Source organism: Coregonus lavaretus, assembly GCF_964263955.1.
Source record: "Coregonus lavaretus genome assembly, chromosome: 13".
In the NCBI taxonomy this organism is placed as follows: domain Eukaryota; kingdom Metazoa; phylum Chordata; class Actinopteri; order Salmoniformes; family Salmonidae; genus Coregonus; species Coregonus lavaretus.
This window is the reverse complement of record NC_140000.1, coordinates 29,562,937-29,584,363: the sequence shown is the minus strand read 5'-3', so window position 1 is coordinate 29,584,363 and position 21,427 is coordinate 29,562,937. Positions and strand designations below refer to the sequence as shown.

General features: G+C 43.5%; 1 protein-coding gene across 1 annotated transcript in view; it reads right to left on the bottom strand.

The window, feature by feature from the left end:
- Positions 1 to 21,157, bottom strand: part of LOC311140708 (calsyntenin-3) — a 30,630-nt gene extending 9,473 nt beyond the window's left edge. Inside the window, exons 1-12 of the mRNA XM_084175892.1 lie at positions 20,949 to 21,157; positions 19,563 to 19,629; positions 15,688 to 15,810; positions 14,531 to 14,741; positions 14,067 to 14,275; positions 12,557 to 12,706; positions 9,737 to 9,922; positions 8,955 to 9,242; positions 4,572 to 4,684; positions 3,465 to 3,624; positions 533 to 592; positions 221 to 369 (exon numbers count right to left, since the gene is read on the bottom strand). Coding sequence (XP_084032018.1) covers positions 221 to 369; positions 533 to 592; positions 3,465 to 3,624; positions 4,572 to 4,684; positions 8,955 to 9,242; positions 9,737 to 9,922; positions 12,557 to 12,706; positions 14,067 to 14,275; positions 14,531 to 14,741; positions 15,688 to 15,810; positions 19,563 to 19,629 — 1,716 coding nt within the window. The 5' untranslated portion in view covers positions 20,949 to 21,157. The remainder of the gene's footprint in view (positions 1 to 220; positions 370 to 532; positions 593 to 3,464; positions 3,625 to 4,571; positions 4,685 to 8,954; positions 9,243 to 9,736; positions 9,923 to 12,556; positions 12,707 to 14,066; positions 14,276 to 14,530; positions 14,742 to 15,687; positions 15,811 to 19,562; positions 19,630 to 20,948) is intronic.
- Positions 21,158 to 21,427: the final 270 nt, after the last annotated feature.

Genomic DNA, 21,427 nt, shown 5'->3' with positions numbered 1-21,427 from the left:
ACATCAGGGGGAAACTAACCCTTTTGTAAACAATCATCTGAGTAGGACATATAGCAGTGGTTAAAAAAACGTTAGGGTGCCATGACCTATCAAACCCTCTAGATGAAGAAAATAAAAATTCTGGTCGTCAAAGCCCACTCTTAAGCTTTAACCAAGTGAAACTGTCCACCATTTTGGAGACAGTGATCTATAGGACTCCTCTACAGTAGGGTGAGGTTACCTTCATGCCTGAGCCCAAGGTCTCTAAGTCTCCAAAGTCCAGCCCCTCCCTGCAGGCGTACAGACACTCCACCACACTGTGGGGCTCCACACTCCCTGGACGCACCGTCACCCCTGACAACAGGCCACGGTAACCACCCACATACTTCCCTAAGAACCAGAAACAAAATGAACACAGTCAACACACACAAACAGATGAACACCCACACACAGGCTTACACAGACATATACGCGCATGCACGGACACGGACACGGACACACACACACACACACACACACACACACACACACACGTAAAAACAAATTAAGTCACCTGTGTCTTTCCCCTCAGGGATGGTGTTGTTAAGGATGTCCTTCTGTTTATCTTCTGTCTCTGTGGGGAGAAAAGAAGAAAGGTTAAAGGCCCCATGCAGTCGTTTTTATATCAAATAAATTCTGGGTAACAATTAAGTACCTTACTGTAATAGATTTCCATTAAAATTGGGGGGGGAAAAAATCATTTTTAGCAACAAAAAAATCTCAAGAATTTTGCTACGACTGTCTGGGAGTGGTTTGAGTGGTTTGGAACTCTATTTGTTATTGGTCTATTAACCAATTTACCGCATGGTGATATCACCATGGAAAGCTGAAACTCCCGCCCATGCAAACCTGCTGATTAGAAGGTCCTGTGTAGATTGTATTTTCAAAAAGCAACTATCAGGAAATAACACTGATAATTAATTTTTACACGTTTACGGTGTTAGTTTCATCAGCTGTTGTAAAATATTATTTATACAACGGGTGGGTCTAATCCTGAATGCTGATTTGTTAAAACCGCATTCCAGCCGGTGTCTATTCCACAAATTACCACCGGCTAAATATATGACGTTAAAACGCCTATTTACTCTGTTCCATCTGACTGCGCAATCCACTGTCTCATCAGCCCAGCCAGGCAATTTATAAACTTGATCTCCATTATAAAAAGCATCTAGACATTATCTAACATTTCTTTTAGACTAACATTTAGTTTTCAACAGCAGAGATTTGTATAAACCTTGCTGCCTCCCTCCGACATTTGCAACATTGTTTCAATATTCAAATTCGATCTCCAGCTGTCCCATAGTAATGAACGTGTCGGGAGTCGGGATGAGACATACAGGCAGGCAGCTTTTCTCAGCCAGTCGAAATCATGAATCAGCTGGCATAATTTATATGGATATATACAAAGAAATGTCAACTGAAAAAAAGTAAAACGAAACAAAGTGCAGGTAGTTTGCAGTCTTTCCAGCTTCAGTTTGAAGTGATTGTGTTAGCTGTGTTGTTGGCTAGCTCCTCTGAACAACAGTGTCCTGACGAGTAAGCACGTTTTCTATGCCAAGTGAAATCGTGCCTCATTAGCTCATTGCTATTAATGTATCCAAATAAATGTCACTAGAAAACAACTTAAACAAATGCAAATGCGGCTACTTTGCTGTTATTCTGGCTGCACATTTTGACGTGAATGTAAGTTAGCCGTAGTCGGCTAGCTAGCAAGCAAGGGATAAGAACGTTGCCAGCCAGAATGGCAATGGAACATTTAAAACGAATATCCATAGATACAGAACAAAAAGACTGAACGACTGGGTCACGTCCATAGATACAGAACAAAAAGACAGATAGAACAAACGACCACTCGGCTTGGGTAGCAACCCTAGATTTGTGTCGGGACTATATCTTGTGGAAGGATCAAATAGTATGAATACATTCACCAAAATAAGCAAGAGAGGAGGAGTGGAAAAAGAGAATGAGAGAGGAGTGATGAGGACTAAAAGAACAGAATAAGAAGGAAGATAGAAAATAAACGTGTAAGTCTGACAAAGTTGTGTCATACCCTCATTATCTCCCAGCAGCTGGTTACCGCACAGGCAGTAGCCATGAATGTGTGTGTGTGAGTGTATTTCCAGTGCTAATTGGCAGACAGTGTGTCCCATTTTAGCGATTAGCGCTGGTGTAACTGGCAGGCTAACCGTCTGGCCTGCCTGTTGTTCTGTTAGCCTAAATAATTGATAAGTCAGTGATATTAATAGCGTATGGAGAGGCAGTCAGAGCATCTCACATAAATATAATTAGGTGAATGAGGGAAATGCCTTGCAAAAGTATTCAGACTTAAAGGCCCCATTTATAATTTTTCTTCCACTTTAACATTACAATATTTTGTGTAGACTGTTGACATAATTAAATACATTTGAATCCCACTTTGTAACACAATAACATTTGAAGAAATCCAAGGGGTCTGAATACTTTTGCAAGGTACTGTATGTGTGTGTGCGTGTGTGTGCGCGCGCGTATGTGTTGTGCGTTGCTTTCATTGGTGTGCTGGAACATTTGGTTCTATGAACTCTTCCATTTGCAGAAGAATGTGAACTGGGACAACTCCCAAAAATGTATTTTTGGGGCAGGCGTTGCTCTTTTGAAATCTTGTAATCTATTCAAGAAATGTATTGCCAAAGCAATATATTCCATTGTCTATTGTGGTACATTATTGTGATCTTTTCCTTGCCATGTTCTCATCAACTACCACTCATTAGCAACACTTTACATTACATAGGCATCAATCCAGGGTATCTATATGTGTATGTAATTAAAAGTGACATTTCTAATTCATTTTTGTTAACTAGCTTGTTATAGAATAATATGTTATTCGTTTTCCAACTGGTAGTTACTCTAGTATAGGACCTCTGTAATGTAAAGTGTGGCCCACTTAGGCATCCTTCACTGGCTGACAGGTCTTCAATGCAGTGTAAGGTTTAACCGTTCTATGCAGTGTAAGGTTTAACCACAGAGTTTCTAAAGCCAGAGGCGCAACATCGCGACACTTCCGGTAACACTCGTGAAACAGACCAAACAGACCAGGCCGGGGTTTGAGAAGTCAATGAGAGAAGTGCAAAATTCTTCCTTAGTTGTTTATTTTCTCCAAATCTAAAGACACAACCTAGATTCGAGCCAATATCTTAAGTAGTTGAACATGTTTTTACTCCAACCTCGTGAAAGTGACAAACTGAAACGTTTGAATTTTTGTGAAAAACTACTTTATATCGAAGGAGTGCCTTTGATTTGCACAGTTCGGCGCAAGACGACTGTTAGACCCGATAACGTGTTTCTACGCATGAGCTTAGCTAGCCAACATCGCCATGACATCGCCTACAAGTGTGATCGGGGATTTCTATTGGAGAAGCAGTTTTAGCCTATCTTCATACTGTACTGTCTTTGGTTAAACCAATCGTTACCCCAGCAGGCGCCAATGACCAGTCGCTGTCGTGGGGCAGGGTTGGGTATGGCTCCGTTGTCGTGGATGAGGGCGGGGTCGAAGGTGACTCCATCCACGTACAGGGTCACAGAGGGGAACTGGACACTGAGGGACAGGTGATGCCACTCGCTGTCACACACCTAGCGAGGAAAGAAGGACATGGAGACACGATAGGTCAGAGGTCAAGAAACAGCTGAACACTTGGGTTGTGTACAGCAGACACAAAACAGGATTTTTAAAAATCTACTAGATGTGCAACATGAATTTATCCCATACAATATCTAAATGTTTTATCCCTTTTGTTTCTACTGAACACTACCCATGACCACAGACTGAGCACTGTAACAACTATTGTCGCAGAAGAGAGACAGATAGAGGTAAAGAGAGACAGAGGGATTTGCCAAATCTTATCTGTATCAGCCTGGCCCCGTATAATCCTACCCAGTTTAAGCTGTCTGCGACCACTAACCCCAGCCAAAACCACTTAGTCCCCCCTCCAACCTCCTCCCAAAACCGCACAACCCTACCATCCCCTTATGCCCTCTGCCCCTGCCTCTCATCCAAATCCTATTCTTCCCAATCCCCCTGCTTCTTGTGCATTCCCATAGTTATGAACTCCCCCAAGGGAAAAATCCTAGCCTAGTGGTTAGAGCATTGCGACAGTAACCGAAAGGTTGCTTGTTTGAATCCCAGAGCCGGCAAGGTGGAAAAATCTGCCATTCTGCCCTTGAGCAAAGCAGTTAACCCCGGGTGCCGATGATGTCGATTAAGGTAGCCCCCCGCACCTCTCTGATTCAGAGGGGTTGGGCTTAAACGTGGAAGCCACATTTCGGTTGAATGCATTCAGTTGTGCAACTGACTAGGTCTCCCCTTTCCCTTGTAGCTAGCGAGTCTGCCTTGGGATCAGGCGCCCTGGGTTCTAACCCTACTTAATGCAGTTGTCTTAAAAATAAATCAATACAATTGCAACTGGCATCCAGTGAGCGTTGGCCTTTTTGAATGGCTCTTTGGCTCATAGCACTCCTTCTAGCAACTGTTTATTGAAGAAAATCTGTTCCACCCTCATCCAGCAGCATTCCCATAGTACCTGCTCCAGTTTCCAGAGGAATTTCACGGGCCGTGCAGCAGAGACGTCGGGCCAGTAGAAAAGAGAGAGACGGCAGCCGTGAACGGAGAGAGAGTAGTGAGAGAAGGAGTCATCTGAGGAACAGAGAGAGAGGAGACTGGCAGTCAGTAGACAGAAAACAGCATTGAGACAAAACTTGCAGATGGAATATGAGACACAGGCAGTGCATCTCACAGCAAAAGGCTTTTCATATTTCCTCGCCATAGACTTCATAGAATTAGACTGAAGCAGAGCCATTTAGGTACAGTATACATAGCCGTGGGAAGTAGGAGTGCTGAGGGTGCTGCAGCACCCTCTGAAAAATCAGAAGAAGAAAAAAATATACAGTACCAGTCAAAAGTTTGGACACACCTACTCATTCAAGGGTTTTTCTTTATTTTTACTATTTTCTACATTGTAGAACAATAGTGAAGACATCAAAACTATAAAATAACACATATGGAATCATGTAGTAACCAAAAGAGTATTAAACAAAATATATGTTTTATATTTGAGATTCTTCAAAGTAGCCACCCTTTGCCTTGATGACAGCTTTGTACACTCTTGGCATTCTCTCAACCAGCTTCATGAGGTAGTCACCTGGAATGCATTTCAATTAACAGGTGTGCCTTGTTAAAAGTTAATTTACGGATTTTTTTTCCTTCTTAATGCGTTTGAGCCAATCATTTGTGTTGTGACAAAGTAGGGGTGGTATACAGAAGATAGCCCTATTTGGTAAAAGACCAAGTCCATATTACGGCAAGAACTGCTCAAATAAGCAAAGAGAAGCGACAGTCCATTACTTTAAGACATGAAGTTCAGTCAATCCGGAAAATGTGCAGTCGCAAAAACCATCAAGCACTATGATGAAACTGGCTCGCATGAGGACCGCCACAGGAAAGGAAGACCCAGAGTTACCTCTGCTGCAGAGGATAAGTTCATTAGAGTTACCAGCCTCAGAAATTGCAGCCCAAATAAATGCTTCACAGAGTTCAAGTAACGGACACATCTCAAAATCAACTGTTCAGAGGAGACAGCATGAATCAGGCCTTCATGGTTGAATTGCTGCAAAGAAACCACTACTAAAGGACACCAATAAGAAGAAGAGACTTGCTTGGGCCAAGAAACAAGAGCAATGGACATTAGACCGGTGGAAATCAGTCCTTTGGTGTGATGAGTCCAAATGTGAGATTTTTGGTTCCAACCGCCGTGTCTTTGTGAGACGCAGAGTAGGTGAACGGATAGAAAGTAAAAGTGAGTCACCCAGTAAAATACTACTTGAGTAAAAGTCTAAAAGTACTTGCTTTCAAATATACTTAAGTATCAAAAGTTAATGTCATTGCAAATATATACTTAAGTACCAAACGTAAAAGTATAAATAATTTCCAATTGATTACAGTGAGGGAAAAAAGTATTTGATCCCCTGCTGATTTTGTACGTTTGCCCACTGACAAAGACATGATCAGTCTAATTTTAATGGTAGGTTTATTTGAACAGTGAGAGACAGAATAACAACAACAAAAATCCAGAAAATTGCATGTCAAAAATATTATAAATTGATTTGCATTTTAATGAGGGAAATAAGTATTTGACCCCTCTGCAAAACATGACTTAGTACTTGGTGGCAAAACCCTTTTTGGCAATCACAGAGTTCAGACGTTTCTTGTGGTTGGCCACCAGGTTTGCACACATCTCAGGAGGGATTTTGTCCCACTCCTCTTTGCAGATCTTCTCCAAGTCATTAAGGTTTCGAGCCTGACATTTGGCAACTCGAACCTTCAGCTCCCTCCACAGATTTTATATGGGATTAAGGTCTGGAGACTGGCTAGGCCACTCCAGGACCTTAATGTGCTTCTTCTTGAGCCACTCCTTTGTTGCCTTGGCCGTGTGTTTTGGGTCATTGTCATGCTGGAATACCCATCCACGACCCATTTTCAATGCCCTGGCTGAGGGAAGAAGGTTCTCACCCAAGATTTGATGGTACATGGCCCCGTCCATCGTCCCTTTGATGTGGTGAAGTTGTCCTGTCCCCTTAGCAGAAAAACACCACCAAAGCATAATGTTTCCACCTCCATGTTTGACGGTGGGGATGGTGCTCTTGGGGTCATAGGCAGCATTCCTCCTCCACCAAACACGGCGAGTTGAGTTGATGCCAAAGAGCTCGATTTTGGTCTCATCTGACCACAACACCCAGTTCTCCTCTGAATCATTCAGATTGGCAAACTTCAGACGGGCCTGTATATGTGCTTTTTTGAGCAGGGGGACCTTGCGGGCGCTGCAGGATTTCAGTCCTTCACGGCGTAGTGTGTTACCAATTGTTTTCTTGGTGACTATGGTCCCAGCTGCCTTGAGATCATTGACAAGATCCTCCTGTGTAGTTCTGGGCTGATTCCTCACCGTTCTCATGATCATTGCAACTCCACGAGGTGAGATCTTGCATGGAGCCCCAGGCCGACGGAGATTGACAGTTCTTTTGTGTTTCTTCCATTTGCGAATAATCGCACTAACTGTTGTCACCTTCTCACCAAGCTGCTTGGCGATGATCTTGTAGCCCATTCCAGCCTTGTGTATGTCTACAATCTTGTCCCTGACATCCTTGGAGAGCTCTTTGGTCTTGGCCATGGTGGAGAGTTTGGAATCTGATTGATTGATTGCTTCTGTGGACAGGTGTCTTTTATACAGGTAACAAGCTGAGATTAGGAGCACTCCGCTCCTAATCTCAGCTCATTACCTGTATAAAAGACACCTGGGAGCCAGAAATCTTTCTGATTGAGAGGGGGTCAAATACTTATTTCCCTCATTAAATTGCAAATCAATTTATAACATTTTTGACATGCATTTTTCTGGATTTTTTTGTTGTTATTCTGTCTCTCACTGTTCAAATAAACCTACCATTAAAATTATAGACTGATCATTTCTTTGTCAGTGGGCAAACGTACAAAATCAGCAGGGGATCAAATACTTTTTTCCCCTCACTGTATATTAACCAAGTGGCACAATTTTCTTGTTTTTGTTCATTTACGGATAGCCAGGGGCACACTCTAACACTCAGACATAATTTGAAAACAAAGCATTTGTGTTTAGTGAGTCCGCCAGATCAGCGGCAGTAGGGATGACCAGGGATGTTCTCTTGATACAGTTGAAGTCGGAAACAGGTACAAAAGTATCTATATCCACAGTAAAACAAGTCCTATATCGACATAACCTGAAAGGCCGCTCAGCAAGGAAGAAGCCACTGCTCCAAAACCACCATAAAAAAGCCAGACTATGGTTTGCAATTGCACATGGTGACAAAGATCGTACTTTTTGGAGAAATGTCCTCTGGTCTGATGAAACAAAAATAGAACTTTTTGGCCATAATGACCAACGTTATGTTTGGAGGAAAAAGGGGGTTACTTGCAAGCCGAAGGACACCATCCCAACCGTGAAGCACGGGGGTGGCAGCATCATGCTGTGGGGGTGCTTTGCTGCAGGTGGGACTGGTGCACTTCACAAAATAGATGGCATCATGAGGAAGGAAAATTATGTGGATATATTGAAGCAACATCTCAAGACATCAGTCCGGAAGTTAAAGCTTGGTCGCAAATGGGTCTTCCAAATGGACAATGACCCCAAGCATACTTCCAAAGTTGTGGCAAAATGGCTTAAGGACAACAAAGTCAAGGTATTGGAGTGGCCATCACAAAGCCCTGACCTCAATCCTATAGAAAATGTGTGGGCAGAACTGAAAAAGCGTGTGCGAGCAAGGAGGCCTACAAACCTGACTCAGTTACACCAGCTCTGTCAGGAGGAATGGGCCAAAATTCACCCAAATTATTGTGGGAAGCTTGTGGAAGGCTACCCGAAACGTTTGACCCAAGTTAAACAGTTTAAAGGCAATGCTACCAAATACTAATTGAGTGTATGTAAACTTCTGACCCACTGGGAATGTGATGAAAGAAACAAAAGCTGAAATAAATCATTCTCTCTACTATTATTCTGACATTTCACATTCTTAATATAAAGTGGTGATCCTAACTGACCTAAGACAGGGACTTTTTACTAGGATTAAATGTCAGGAATTGTGAAAAACTGAGTTAAAATGTATTTGGCTAAGGTGTATGTAAACTTCTGACTTCAACTGTAAGTGCGTGAATTTGACAATTTTCCTGTCCTGCTAAGCATTCAAAATGTAATGAGTACTTTTGGGTGTCAGGAAAATTTATGGAGTAAAAAGTATATTATTTTCTTTAGGAATGTAGTGAATTAAAAGTAGTCAAAAATATAAATAGTAAAGTAAAGTACAGATACCCAAAAAAATGACTTAAGTAGTACTTTAAAGTATTTTTACTTTGACTGACAGTTGTGACTGCCCATTTGACTGACCATTCTTGACGGTACTGCAGACGATAGTCTCCTCCTCCCTGCGGTTTCCTCTGGCCTGATTAGTCGGAGGCTGGGTGTTGATCCCACCCCTTCGCATCCACAGCTGGAGGGTGAAATGGTCTCCGGATACGGCCGCGGCAACGGAGTCTGGTACCACGGCAACGTGGGTGGAGCCATTGAAGGAGAACACCAGGGACGAATCAGAAGAAGGGAGGGTGGGCAAGGCTGAGGTCCAATTGGCTGCTGGGGACGGGGGTGGGAGTAAGTCCACTTCACCTCTCACAGCACCTGGTGAGACAGAAGACAGGAGTGAAATCATGAATGACATACTGTACAACCCTAGCCTTGGTAAAGGCCTTAGAAGCATTGAGTCTTTTGGGACTCTCTGTGGTTAGTGTGCTTGTTTCAGGATGGTAGCTCAAACCCCCCTTTTGACTCCCCCCAAAGTTGCTGCATTACTCTACTTACTATCGCTAAACACCCAATTGAATGACCTTTGGACTCATTAAATGTAAGCTGATATTGTGAGCTCAATAAATATCAGGGCCTGTACTTTCCCGAAATGCATGACTGTATTACTTAGTTACATTTATGCACACACCACAAATGCAAGGTCTTTTTATGCTTATTTGGCAAACAGGGCTAAAACCTATGTGACTTGAGCATGCTCCATTCCAATCTTCGAATAATTCATGCATTGATATTTGTGTGAAGATTGTAAGTCACACATTATCCCAAAGATTGAGTCCATCATGAATAGCCCAGACTCAAGCAGCACTCACCACAGAGTCTGCGTACTGATCGGTCTGAGTAGCTGTCCCTGTCACAGCCCTTCCCAATATGGCCAGTCTGTAGCTCTACGGTGGCCTGGATGTTCCACACAGTCTCTTCGCAGGTCTCCAGGTGCAAACTGGGGAACAGGGGAATGCTGCCTGACCCGGGGGTATACTCCACCCGCTTCGACCAGCCTGAAAACCAACAAAGAAAATAAACCATCAAAATACAGTGCATTTGAAAAGTATTCAGACCCCTTTACTTTTTCCGCATTTTGTTACGTTTCAGCCTTATTAAAAAATGAATTAAATTACAATGTTTCCTCATCAATCTACACACAATACCCCATAATGACAAAGCAAAAACATGTTTAAAATTGTTTTGCTATCAGACTCTAGATTGAGCTCAGGTGCATACTGTTTCCATTTATCATCCTTGAAATGTTTCTACAACTTGATTGGAGTCCACCTGTGGTAAATTCAATTGATTGGACACGATTTGGAAAGGCACAAACCTGTCTATATAAGGTCCCACAGTTGACAGTGCATGTCAGAGCAAAAACAAGCCATGAGGTCGAAGGAATTGTCCGTAGAGCTCCGAGACAGGATTGTGTCGAGGCACAGATCTGGGGAAAGGTACCAAAAAATGTCTGCAGCATTGAAGGTCCCCAAAAACACAGTGGCCTCCATCATTCTTAAATGGAAGAAGTTTGGAACCACCAAGACCCTTCCTAGAGCTGGCCGCCCGCTAAACAGAGCAATCGGGGTAGAAGGGCCTTGGTAAGGGTTGGGTTATAAAAAAATATCAGAAACTATGAAAATCCCACGGAGCACCATTAAATCCATTATTAAAAAATGGAAAGAATATGGCACCACAACAAACCTGCCAAGAGAGGGCCGCCCACCAAAACTCACAGACCAGGCAAGGAGGGCATTCATCAGAGAGGCAACAAAGAGACCAAAGATAACCCTGAAGGAGCTGCAAAGCTCCACAGCAGAGATTGGAGTATCTGTCCATAGGACCACTTTAAGCCGTACACTCCACAGAGCTGGACTTTACAGAAGAGTGGCCAGAAAAAAGCCATTGCTTTAAGAAAAAAATAAGCCAAAAGGCATGTGGGAGACTCCCCAAAGATATGGAAGAAGGTACTCTGGTCAGATGAGACAAAAATTGAGCTTTTTGGCCATCAAGGAAAACGCTATGTCTGACGCAAACCCAACACCTCTCATCACCCCAAGGTCACCATCCCCACAGTGAAGCATGGTGGTGGCAGCATCCTGCTGTGGGTAATGATGGATGGCGCTAAATACAGGGAAATTCTTGAGGGAAACCTGTTTCAGTCTTCCAGAGATTTGAGACTGGGACGGAGGTTCACCTTCCAGCAGGACAATGACCCTAAGCATACTGCTAAAGCAACACTTGAGTGGTTTAAGGGGAAACATTTAAATGTCTTGGAATGGCCTAGTCAAAGCCCAGAACTCAATCCAATTGAGAATCTGTGGTATGACTTAAAGATTGCTGTACACCAGCGGAACCCATCCAACTTGAAGGAGCTGGAGCAATTTTGCCTTGAAGAATGGGCAAAAAACCCAGTGGCTAGATATGCCAAGCTTATGGAGACATACCCCAAGAGACTAGCAGCTGTAATTGCTGCAAAAGGTGGCTCAATTGTCAGCCATATCAGCTATGTTTTTTAAAAAGGCAGTAAATGAGGCTGAATTAACTGTTTCGCTGCCAGACAAGGCTCCGCTGATAGCCAGGTGTAGCGGTGGTAAGGATTCACTTCATGGTGCTGAAAAGAAAGCGCTGCTGTTGGGACAGCTTTATGTAGGCCCTAACAGTTTGTGGGCACCGTTTGCCACCGTTATAGTACAATTAATGTATTGTTTAGTGTTGTGTTGTGTAGTGGCTTTGCTTGCTTGCATCTAAAATAAATAGGGGGAGTTTGCCCCACCAGGATTTACATGCTAAAATTGTCACTACCAAGAAGACTCAAGGCTGTAATTGCTGCTAAAGGTGCTTCAACAAAGTACTGAGTAAAGGGTCTGAATACTTATGTAAATGTAATATTTCAGTTTTTTATTTGTAATACATTTGCAAAAATGTTTAAAAACCTGTTTTTGCTTTGTCATTATGGGATATTGTGTGTAGATTGATGAGGGGGGAAAAAAAACATTTAATCAATTTTAGAATAAGGGTGTAACATAACAAAATGTGGAAAAAGTTAAGTGGTGTGAATACTTTCCGAATGCACTGTACAACAATTCTGTGTTGTTGAGTCATTCATGTTATGATAATTATGCTCTAAAGGCAAAGGTAAATTGTGTCTCTTTGACCATTCCCACCAATGAAGTTATCAAGTAGCATTATCATCTTTGTTCATCACCATTTTCTCAATTGAAGTCTGCAAAATACAACCTAACAACGTCCATTCTATATGCTACAGTATCATTTCAGACACTAATGTAGCTCCAACAAAGATACAGCCTGTGTCCCAAATGGCACCCTATTCTCTATAAACTGTACTGCACTACTTTTGACCAGGGCCCAAAGGGCTCTGCTCAAAAGTAGTGCACTATAATATAATAATATGCCATTTAGCAGACGCTTTTATCCAAAGCGACTTACAGTCATGTGTGCATACATTTTTTACGTATGGGTGGTCCCGGGGATCGAACCCACTACCCTGGCGTTACAAGCGCCATGCTCTACCAATTGAGCTACAGAGGACCACATAGGGAATAGGTCCATTCCACACTACCACTGAGGAGACAGATGAAGAAGTCGTGAATAATGAGGGTGATGATGCGTTTAGTGTTATTGATTACTGATCCAGCCGGGTTTGCAGGACGGTTTGACCGTGACGACGACCTGGGCGTCGGCCTGAGCGCGGTTCTTGCCACAGTCGAACGCGGTCACCCAGAAGGTGTGGACGCGCTGGCGCTTCGAATCCAATGGCTCTGTGTTCTTAATGTTACCTAGGAGATGGGAGGAGAGGAAAGGAGAGAGGGAGAGAGAGTTATGTAAAGTACAATACAAACACAGTCATTCACTCACTCACTCAAAAGCACAGCATGAAAAGAATGCGCTCTCATACACACTCTCACCCACACCTACGCGCACACACAGCAGACACTCCAGAATTGTTCACTGCAGTATATTCAAACGGAAAAGGCAACGACAAGGGAGGGAGAGAGAAGAGAGAACGATAAGAATGAATAAAGACGGTTTCTTCTTATATCTAGAGACAAAGAGAGAATGTAACAAAGATATGGTTGACGGAACCTGCACGACAGGCCCCTGACAATGAGAGACAGGGGAGAAAGAAAGACTGTGCGAAAGGGAGGGATGAAAGAGAAATATAGAGGTAGAGTGGGAGAGAGAGAGAGAGCGAGAGAGAGACAATGACAATACTAGGGCATTTAAACCGCCCGGGCTGAAACAAAAAGTATCTGTGCTTCATCTGGGCCCAGCAGCCTGACCCATATATTAAAGGAACTTCTCATCCCCCCACAACCTCCTCCCCAGTCACTGCAAATTGTGCAAAGTCATGGTAAAAACCTGACTCCTGAGACAATCTGCCTCCCACCTCTGCTGTTGTCATATTACAAAATGCCTGCTATCGATCTCCCACCAGTAGCCCGTCAATGGGAGTCTTGCAAACTGAAATCAAAGCCTTCTCCTCAGAGGAAGCATGCCTAAAAGATCAACAGAAACACTACACTAGGGCCTAACCCCCTGAACCTATTGTCCTCTGGGCTCTGTTCAAAGAAACCTGCCCTAGCAATGTTGATGCGGTAGCTTTGCTTACACAACTACTACCCACACACACGTTTTCTAAAAGCTAGGACTATCTACCTGTGAAGGCGGGAGTCAAACTGCGGTTCTTACAGCAAAAGATGCTTCAAATCTATTAATTGTGGTACAAAAGGAATGCTATAGCATAAAAGCTGCAATGTGGGTGAGCAAGATACTTGGAAATGGCTTAGGCTGGTGGAGGAGTGAGTGAGTGACTACTTAAGGGAACGGTCATTCTCTAGCAACGCACATAGCAACAAGACCAGCTGGAGACAATCAAAATTGAACAGGGAAATTAACTAGTATTTTACAGATTGGTAGTCATCACCATGCGAACTGTTGTTTTCATTGGTGACAAGATGTCAACTCACACATTACATTCACTTTTATAGTATATGAATCAAATAACCAAAATGTAAAGACCAGAGCCATATATTTAGATAAACATATTCTAAATATATGGCTCTGGTAAAGTAGCCAGATTTATTTGAGGAAAACGACTGTAAAGCCCAGCTCTATTGTGGTAGCTGTAGTTCTCACCATCGTTATCGATGACAAAGGGAACATTGGGGGTGATGATGTCGTAGAAGCAGATCTGGCTGTACTGCGGGGAGCAGTCTGCATCGAGGGCCTCCACGCGCACGATGCGGTCGAACAGACGGCCTTCTGGGACGGAGGCCTCGTAGCGACGCTCCACGAACACTGGGGAGAACTCGTTTACGTCGTTCACACGTACATGCACCGTGGCTCTGAGAGAGAGAGAGAGAGAGAGAGAGAGAGAGAGAGAGAGAGAGAGAGAGAGGTAAAGAGCGTGATAAAGATGAAGGAAGAGAGGTCAATACATACATAACTGCGTCGTAATATAGTAATGTATTGATCAAGCATAGCATTGACAAATACCCAAGGGTTAATCATTCTCCAAACTACACTAACCAGTATAACCTCTGACAACAACCCTATCCATTAAACCTATTTGACCTTCTGGGTAATGTAGTGTATCTCACTTGTGGGACTTCTTGCTGTTGGCTCCATCGGGGCCCTCTCCACAGTCATAGGCCTGGATGGTGAAGCTGTGCTCCCGCTGGCTCTCACAGTCCAGGGGCTCTTTAGAGCGGATCAGGCCCTCCCCTGTCGAGCGGTCCAGAACCCCCGCCTCAAACTGGACCGAACTGGATCCTGAGGGCCCATTGTGCACCCGGAAGCCACAGATCTCACCTGGAGGAGAGAGAGAGGGGAAGGAGGAAGAAAGGGAGGGCCCAACTCATTTTAGTACCAATTTAACTTCTAGTGGCTCTCCGTGAATCTCAAGGTCCCAGTAGGCTTAGGATTTATTCAAATACAGTCTTCAATGGCTAAAATAAACCTAATCAAATTCAGTGATCTATTTCAATGAACCCCATGTGATGTTGTATGATCCAATCAATCACTTGATTGTCCCAGTTGGGAAATGTGTACCATAATGATTTATGTGAGCACAGGGCACTAAATGTTCCCAATGAATACAAATAATTGAATTTCACTTCGCTGTGGAGGACCAGTGCAGTACCCAGGAATAGAATTACACACTGACTATTGGGGCTGCCCTAAAAATAGAGGACTGGACAGATATGATTATTTTCATGTTAATATTTGTAATGCTTTTGGGAGTGCCCAGCAAAATCCTTTAGGTAGCGCTTTATTTTACAGTACTTGTTCCACTGGTATTTACCTGGAATTTACTCAATTGTGTGGTAACAATGTAAACTTTCAGGCACAAATGATGGTGCTTCATAGGTTATTATTGTGTAATTACTATTTTACTCTGTCCATTCTGATTTTAGGGCGGCATAACATTTTCAATTACTAACAATTTCCCCTCTACAAAATGCTTACTCACTGTAGGGGCAGGGTGGGACTCGATTTTCAATATGCCAGTGAGATAGTGAACTAACCGTGGCCATTGTAATCAATAGCAAATATGTTCCAAATGGCAATATGTTTATACTCTGTGTTAACTAGTAAACACCCGGTAATATTAGTACCGTAAAATACATTGCTACCATACTTTCAATGCTAATATTTTATAATGCTTATTATATGGGTGAGTCCTGATTTGTTATAGGAGGACTGCCAAGTGCCCCCAAATTGCACTCCCATCATTCTAACCATGCCTGTACTGTACCTGCATAGTGCAGTGGAGCGTCTTTATCCAGGGCGAACAGTGGTGGGTTGAGAAGAACGGTGTTGTCGTTCTCCATGACGATACCCTGGTACTCCGTCTCGATCCATGGCTTGTGTTTATTGGCTGAACGGCAACACAGGAGACAAAAGGAGGCTTGGGTTAAATGGAGCAATTAGAAGGGGGAAAAAACATGGCTATTTGTAACACCCCATTACGTGAGAGGACTTGTGTGTGTGTCCGCAGATACACATACAGACAAATAAAGACACACACAGAAATGCACACACACACACTCAACCCCCACCCCCACCCCCTAACACACGTCAAGTGTCACTCCACACCTTGCATCAGTTGGCAACATAATTACACCTAGGCCGATTTCACCTTACAAACACAGGGAGAGGTATATTGCACATATCAATCAGAACAGTCCAAGCAGCCTGCCACAGGCGCACTTCACTCGTCCAAATTAAACGGGGAAAGTTTGCTGTGAATCCACCCTCTAATTGCAAATTCATTATTAATTTCTCTCCAGAATGTTCACCCATATCAATCAAAGGCAGCGCTAACGAGCTGGAACGGTGACGATTTTACACTCAAACAATCAAAGACCAAAACAAAAGCCTGAGGGTTTTTATTTTAGACATGTCTCCCTCACTAGACCCTGAGACGATGACGTTAGATTCAGACAGTGATGACAGAGCCACAGGACATGTTGTGTAGCAACCACTCTGCCGTTTCAACATCAAAACACTATGCCAAATTATAACAATTAAAATGCCAGTCTGGTCTGAATCAATGGGAGATGAGAGTACTACAGAGTGGAAAGTAATGGTTCTTCAGTACTAATCATCTCAAAGACAAGTGGCGTTCTCCTACCCAGAGGGGTATACTACAAAGCAGGACCAATGAGTTAGCCAGCTAACTTTGATAAACAACCAGAAATAACAGTTGATTTTCTGTCTCGTTAAGAAAGCTAAACATACAGTGCATTTTGGAAAGTGTTCAGACCCCTTTACTTTTGCCACATTTTGTTACGTTACAGCCATATTCTAAAATGGATTAAATCATTTTTTCCCCTCATCAATCTACACACAATACCCCATAATGACAAAGCAAAAACTGTTTTTTAGATCTTTTGGAAAAAACTAAATATCATATTTACATAAGTAGTCAGACCGTTTACTCAGTACTTTGTTGAAGCACCATAGGCAGCGATTACAGCCTTGAGTCTTCTTGGGTATGACGCTACAAGCTTGGCACACCTGTATTTGTGGTGTTTCTCCCATTCTTCTCTGCAGATCCTCTCAACCTCTGTCAGGTTGGATGGGTAGCGTCGCCGCACAGCTATTTTCAGGTCTCTCCAGAGATGTTCGATCGGGTTCAAGTCTGGGCTCTGGCTGGACCACTCAAGGACATTCAGAGACTTGTCCCGAAGCCACTCCTGCGTTGTCTTGGCTGTGTGCTTAGGGTCGCTGTCCTGTTGGAAGGTGAACCTTCGCCCCAGTCTGAGGTCCTGATCTCTCTGTACTTTGCTCCGTTCATCTTTCCCTTGATCCTGATTAGTCTCCCAGTCCCTGCCGCTGAAAAACATCCCCACAGCATGATGCTGCCACCAGCATGCTTCACCGTTGGGATGGTGCCAGATTTCCTCCATATGTGACGCTTGGCATTCAGGCCAAAGAGTTCAATCTTGGATTCATCAGACCAGAGAATCTTGTTTCTCATGGTCTTAAGAGTCCTTTAGGTGCCTTTTGGTATTCTCCAAGCGGGCTGTCATGTGCCTTTTACTGAGGAGTCACTTTCGTCTGGCCACTCTACCATAAAGGCCTGATTGGAGAGTGCTGCAGAGATGGTTGTCCTTCTGGAAGGTTCTCCCATCTCCACAGAGGAACTCTGGAGCTCTGTCAGAGCGAACATCGGGTTCTTGGTCACCTTCCTGACCAAGTCCCTTCTCCCCCGATCGCTCAGTTCGGCCAGCTCTAGGAAGAGTCTTGGTGGTTCCAAATGTCTTCCATTTAAGAATTATGCAGGCTACTGTGTTCTTGGGGACCTTCAATGCTGCAGACATTTTTTGGTACCCTTCCCCAGATCTGTGCCTCGACACAATCCTGTCTCAGAGCTCTACGGACAATTCCTTCGACCTCATGGCTTGCTTTTTGCTCTGACATGCACTGTCAACTGTGGGACAGGTGTGTGCCTTTCAAAATCATGTCCAATCAATTGAATTGATCACAGGTGGACTCCAATCAAGTTGTAAAAACATCTCAAGGAGGATCAATGGATACAGGATGCACCTGAGCTCAATTTCAAGTCTCATAGCAAAGGGTCTGAATACTTATGTAAATAAGATATCTGTTTTTTATTTTTAATACATTTGCTAAAATGTCTAAAAACCTGTTTTCGCTTTGTCATTATGGGGTATTGTGTGTATAAAAAAAATATTTAAAAAAATACGGCCGTAACGTAACAAAATGTAAAAAAAGTCAAGGGGTCTGAATACTTTCCGAATGAACTGTAGATATCCCACTGGGCACAGACATCAGCTCAACATCTAATTGTGATTTACATTTGGTTGAGTTGTCAACTAACGTGAATTCAACGTGTAATAGACCAAACATTGATTCATCCAGTTTTTACCCAGTGGGATGTGTGTTTGGTTGTTGAGTCAATTAGACCATGCCCATTTCAAGCTTAGCTTTCTAAAAACTAAAATGTTTTTTTCAGAATATTCAGGTAAGTTAGCTGGCTAACTCCTTGATCTTGCTTTGTAGTATACCCCTTTGTTCGTGTGACCAGGCTGGTGAGTCATGCCCAGGCTAGTATTCGCCATCCTCAATGGTTAATCTGATACGAACACTGCCTGTCCTCAAGCTTCTGCTCTGTCCCTCCTTTTGTCATTCATCTCTAACCCTCTCTCCCTGCCTGTCTCTCTCCCCCCCCCCCATCCATCCCTCCTTCCCTCTTTCCATCTCTCTGCAATATAGCATTAATCTGAACATCAGGGCCGTGGATTACAGCCGGGATTACAGATTGAGAGACATCGTTTTCCATCCCTCTCTCTCAGTCTCTGGCACTCTTCCTCTCTCTGTCACTTTCTCTCTCCACACAACATCCCCTCGTTCCCTGCCCTTCTCTCACACGCCCTTATCGCTCTCACTCTGTTTCTCTCCGTCACTTGATTTAACGTACCATCTCTCTCTCTTCCTCTCCCCACCCCACCTTTCCCAACTATCTGTCTGTTTCTCTGTCACACACGCTTTGTCTCTGTATCTCTTGGATCCGCTTCACTCCTTTTGCTCCCCCGTCACTGCTGCTCCCCTTCTATCCTTTCCACTTCTGTCTCTTTCGGCGTCACTCCCTTCCTCCTCTCCTCTCTCGCCCTCTCGGACGTGCTCTTCCCACTCTGTCCATTTCAGTTTCACTTCAAGTCTCCAGCATGACAATCATTGGAACAATGTTGGTAAATCAAGAGTCATGGCTATCCACGGTGATAAATGAGATGAAGAGATGAAGATTGATCCTCCTTGGAAAGTCATGCTATCGATTACACACGGAATCACATACACATACAGCAACATCATCACAATTGAGCAAAATACATATTAACATACATATTGGCTAAATGAAGGACAACACTCTATAATGGTGATGTGTATGTAATCATACATTACAGATATATAATGTAATATATTATGGCTTTGAGCACAGTGAGTGGATATATGATTGAATTCCCTCTACTCGAGTTCAGGAGACAGGGACAAAAGGGCCCTGGCCATGAGCGAGACTACAGGTATGTGTGCTCCCATGGCAATAGAAAAAAAACTTATTTCAGCAGCGCTCACAATTAACAGTCAAAAGGAAAGGAAACTGACCTTTGTTGCCATTAGCAACCGAAGTCAAGCAAAGGAGGAGGAAGGAGAGAAAACTCATTCTGTCCATCTGAGGGAGGAAGGGAAAGGTTGAAGGGAGGGGAGGACAGGGAGGAGGGAAGAGGAATACAGTACATGCATTAAACCAGGGCTGTCAAACTCATTCCATGGCGGGCCAGGTATGCTGGTTTTTGGTTTCTTCTTTCAATTTGTGTCCAATTAAGACGTATACAACCAGGTGAGGGGAGTTCCTAACTAATTGGTGACCTTAATTCATCAATTAAGTACAAGGGAGGAGTGAAAACCTGCAGACACTCGGCCCGCCGCAGAATGAGTTTGACACATGTGCATTAAACCGATCAGCGCTGGAAGATAGACTGAGGTGGAGAACATAGACTAGACAGGACAGGGCAGACATAGACTGAGGTGTAGAGAACATAGACTAGACAGGACAGGGCAGACATAGACTGAGGTGTAGAGAACATAGACTAGACAGGACAGACATAGACTGAGGTGTAGAGAACATAGACTAGACAGCACAGGGCAGACAGACAAAACACATCAGTAAAAATCCTAATACATTAGGCCTACATCCAACGGAATCTTCCGGCGCTATACTTTCACATACAGAATACAGATAAATAATGCATAATAACAAAAGCACAGTAAAAAGACAGTGACTGGGCTAATATTAGGCTTTCTTGCTACCTTTATGGTGCTTTACATATGGAGGCCCAGGCACCTGGTCGTGGTAGAGTGAAGTGGATTGGCACATTACATGGTAGAATAAAATGGAGCATTAGACTGAATCAAAACAAACTGGCATGCATAATTAAAAGCTGGAATGTATTAGTGTAGCCTAGTAGTGTCTAGTAATGCTGCATTAATTTTGAGATGGTAAATGTAACAGTGATGTTATGGCCTATACGCTGCCTAAGCACACACCTACTCATTGCCTGTGTGGGTGTGTTTAGGCTTTGGTGTTCGTGCCAGTTGGTTGACACAGTATTCAAAATGATTCCATGGGATATTGAGGCGTTATTGGCATCACGATACCTATATTCTACCATTCAATGCCATGCCTATCTAGGCCCTTTATATTAAATCAAAACTAAAAACTTGAACCAGACTGTGTACAGGGGCGTACAATATATATTCTGCTCAAAATTAATAGTTAGCACAGGTTGTTCAAGGCTACACAGAGGTGATGCAGACATGCGTAAATGCGACAATAACTAATCGATTTTATACCCCATATTGATGGATAGGTGCATCAATTGGCACCATACGCCTGCAGATCTATATTTGGACCCTTAAAAAATATTGTCGCAGACATAGATGCTGGTTACAACCAAAAACAGAAGAAAGACGCTGTCGACTTCACATTACCGTGGTGAGTGTGAGGTGTTTTGGTACCCAACGCTACCCTCGTAGCATCCGCGCCTCTGCAGCTCCGCTATCCTCCTCCGACGCAAAATATCAAAAGCTCAGGAAACGGGATTTCTTACAGATCTCTTGAAGATGCTCAAATGTGCACGTCTCAGTTTGATGTAAGACTGTGATACGAACTGATAGTATCTCAATACCGATGTCCTTGTTTTCGGCAGGCGTCGTATGAAGTGGGAAAAACGATGGGAATATAACGCTTTCGTCCCCTCCCTCTCCGTGTTTCTTAACCCGCCCACACTGCGTCCTCGCTCTCTCTCAGCTCCAATTCTAGCTCCCTGCCAAATTGCACTGTTCTCTCTGTTTATTGAATCCACAATGAGGATGTCCGGGCCAACGCATGATATTACTCATTTCCGCACAGCATAATTTCTATTTTTGTCTACATGTAGTGACTGACAGCTGGGGGGCACGCTCTCTTA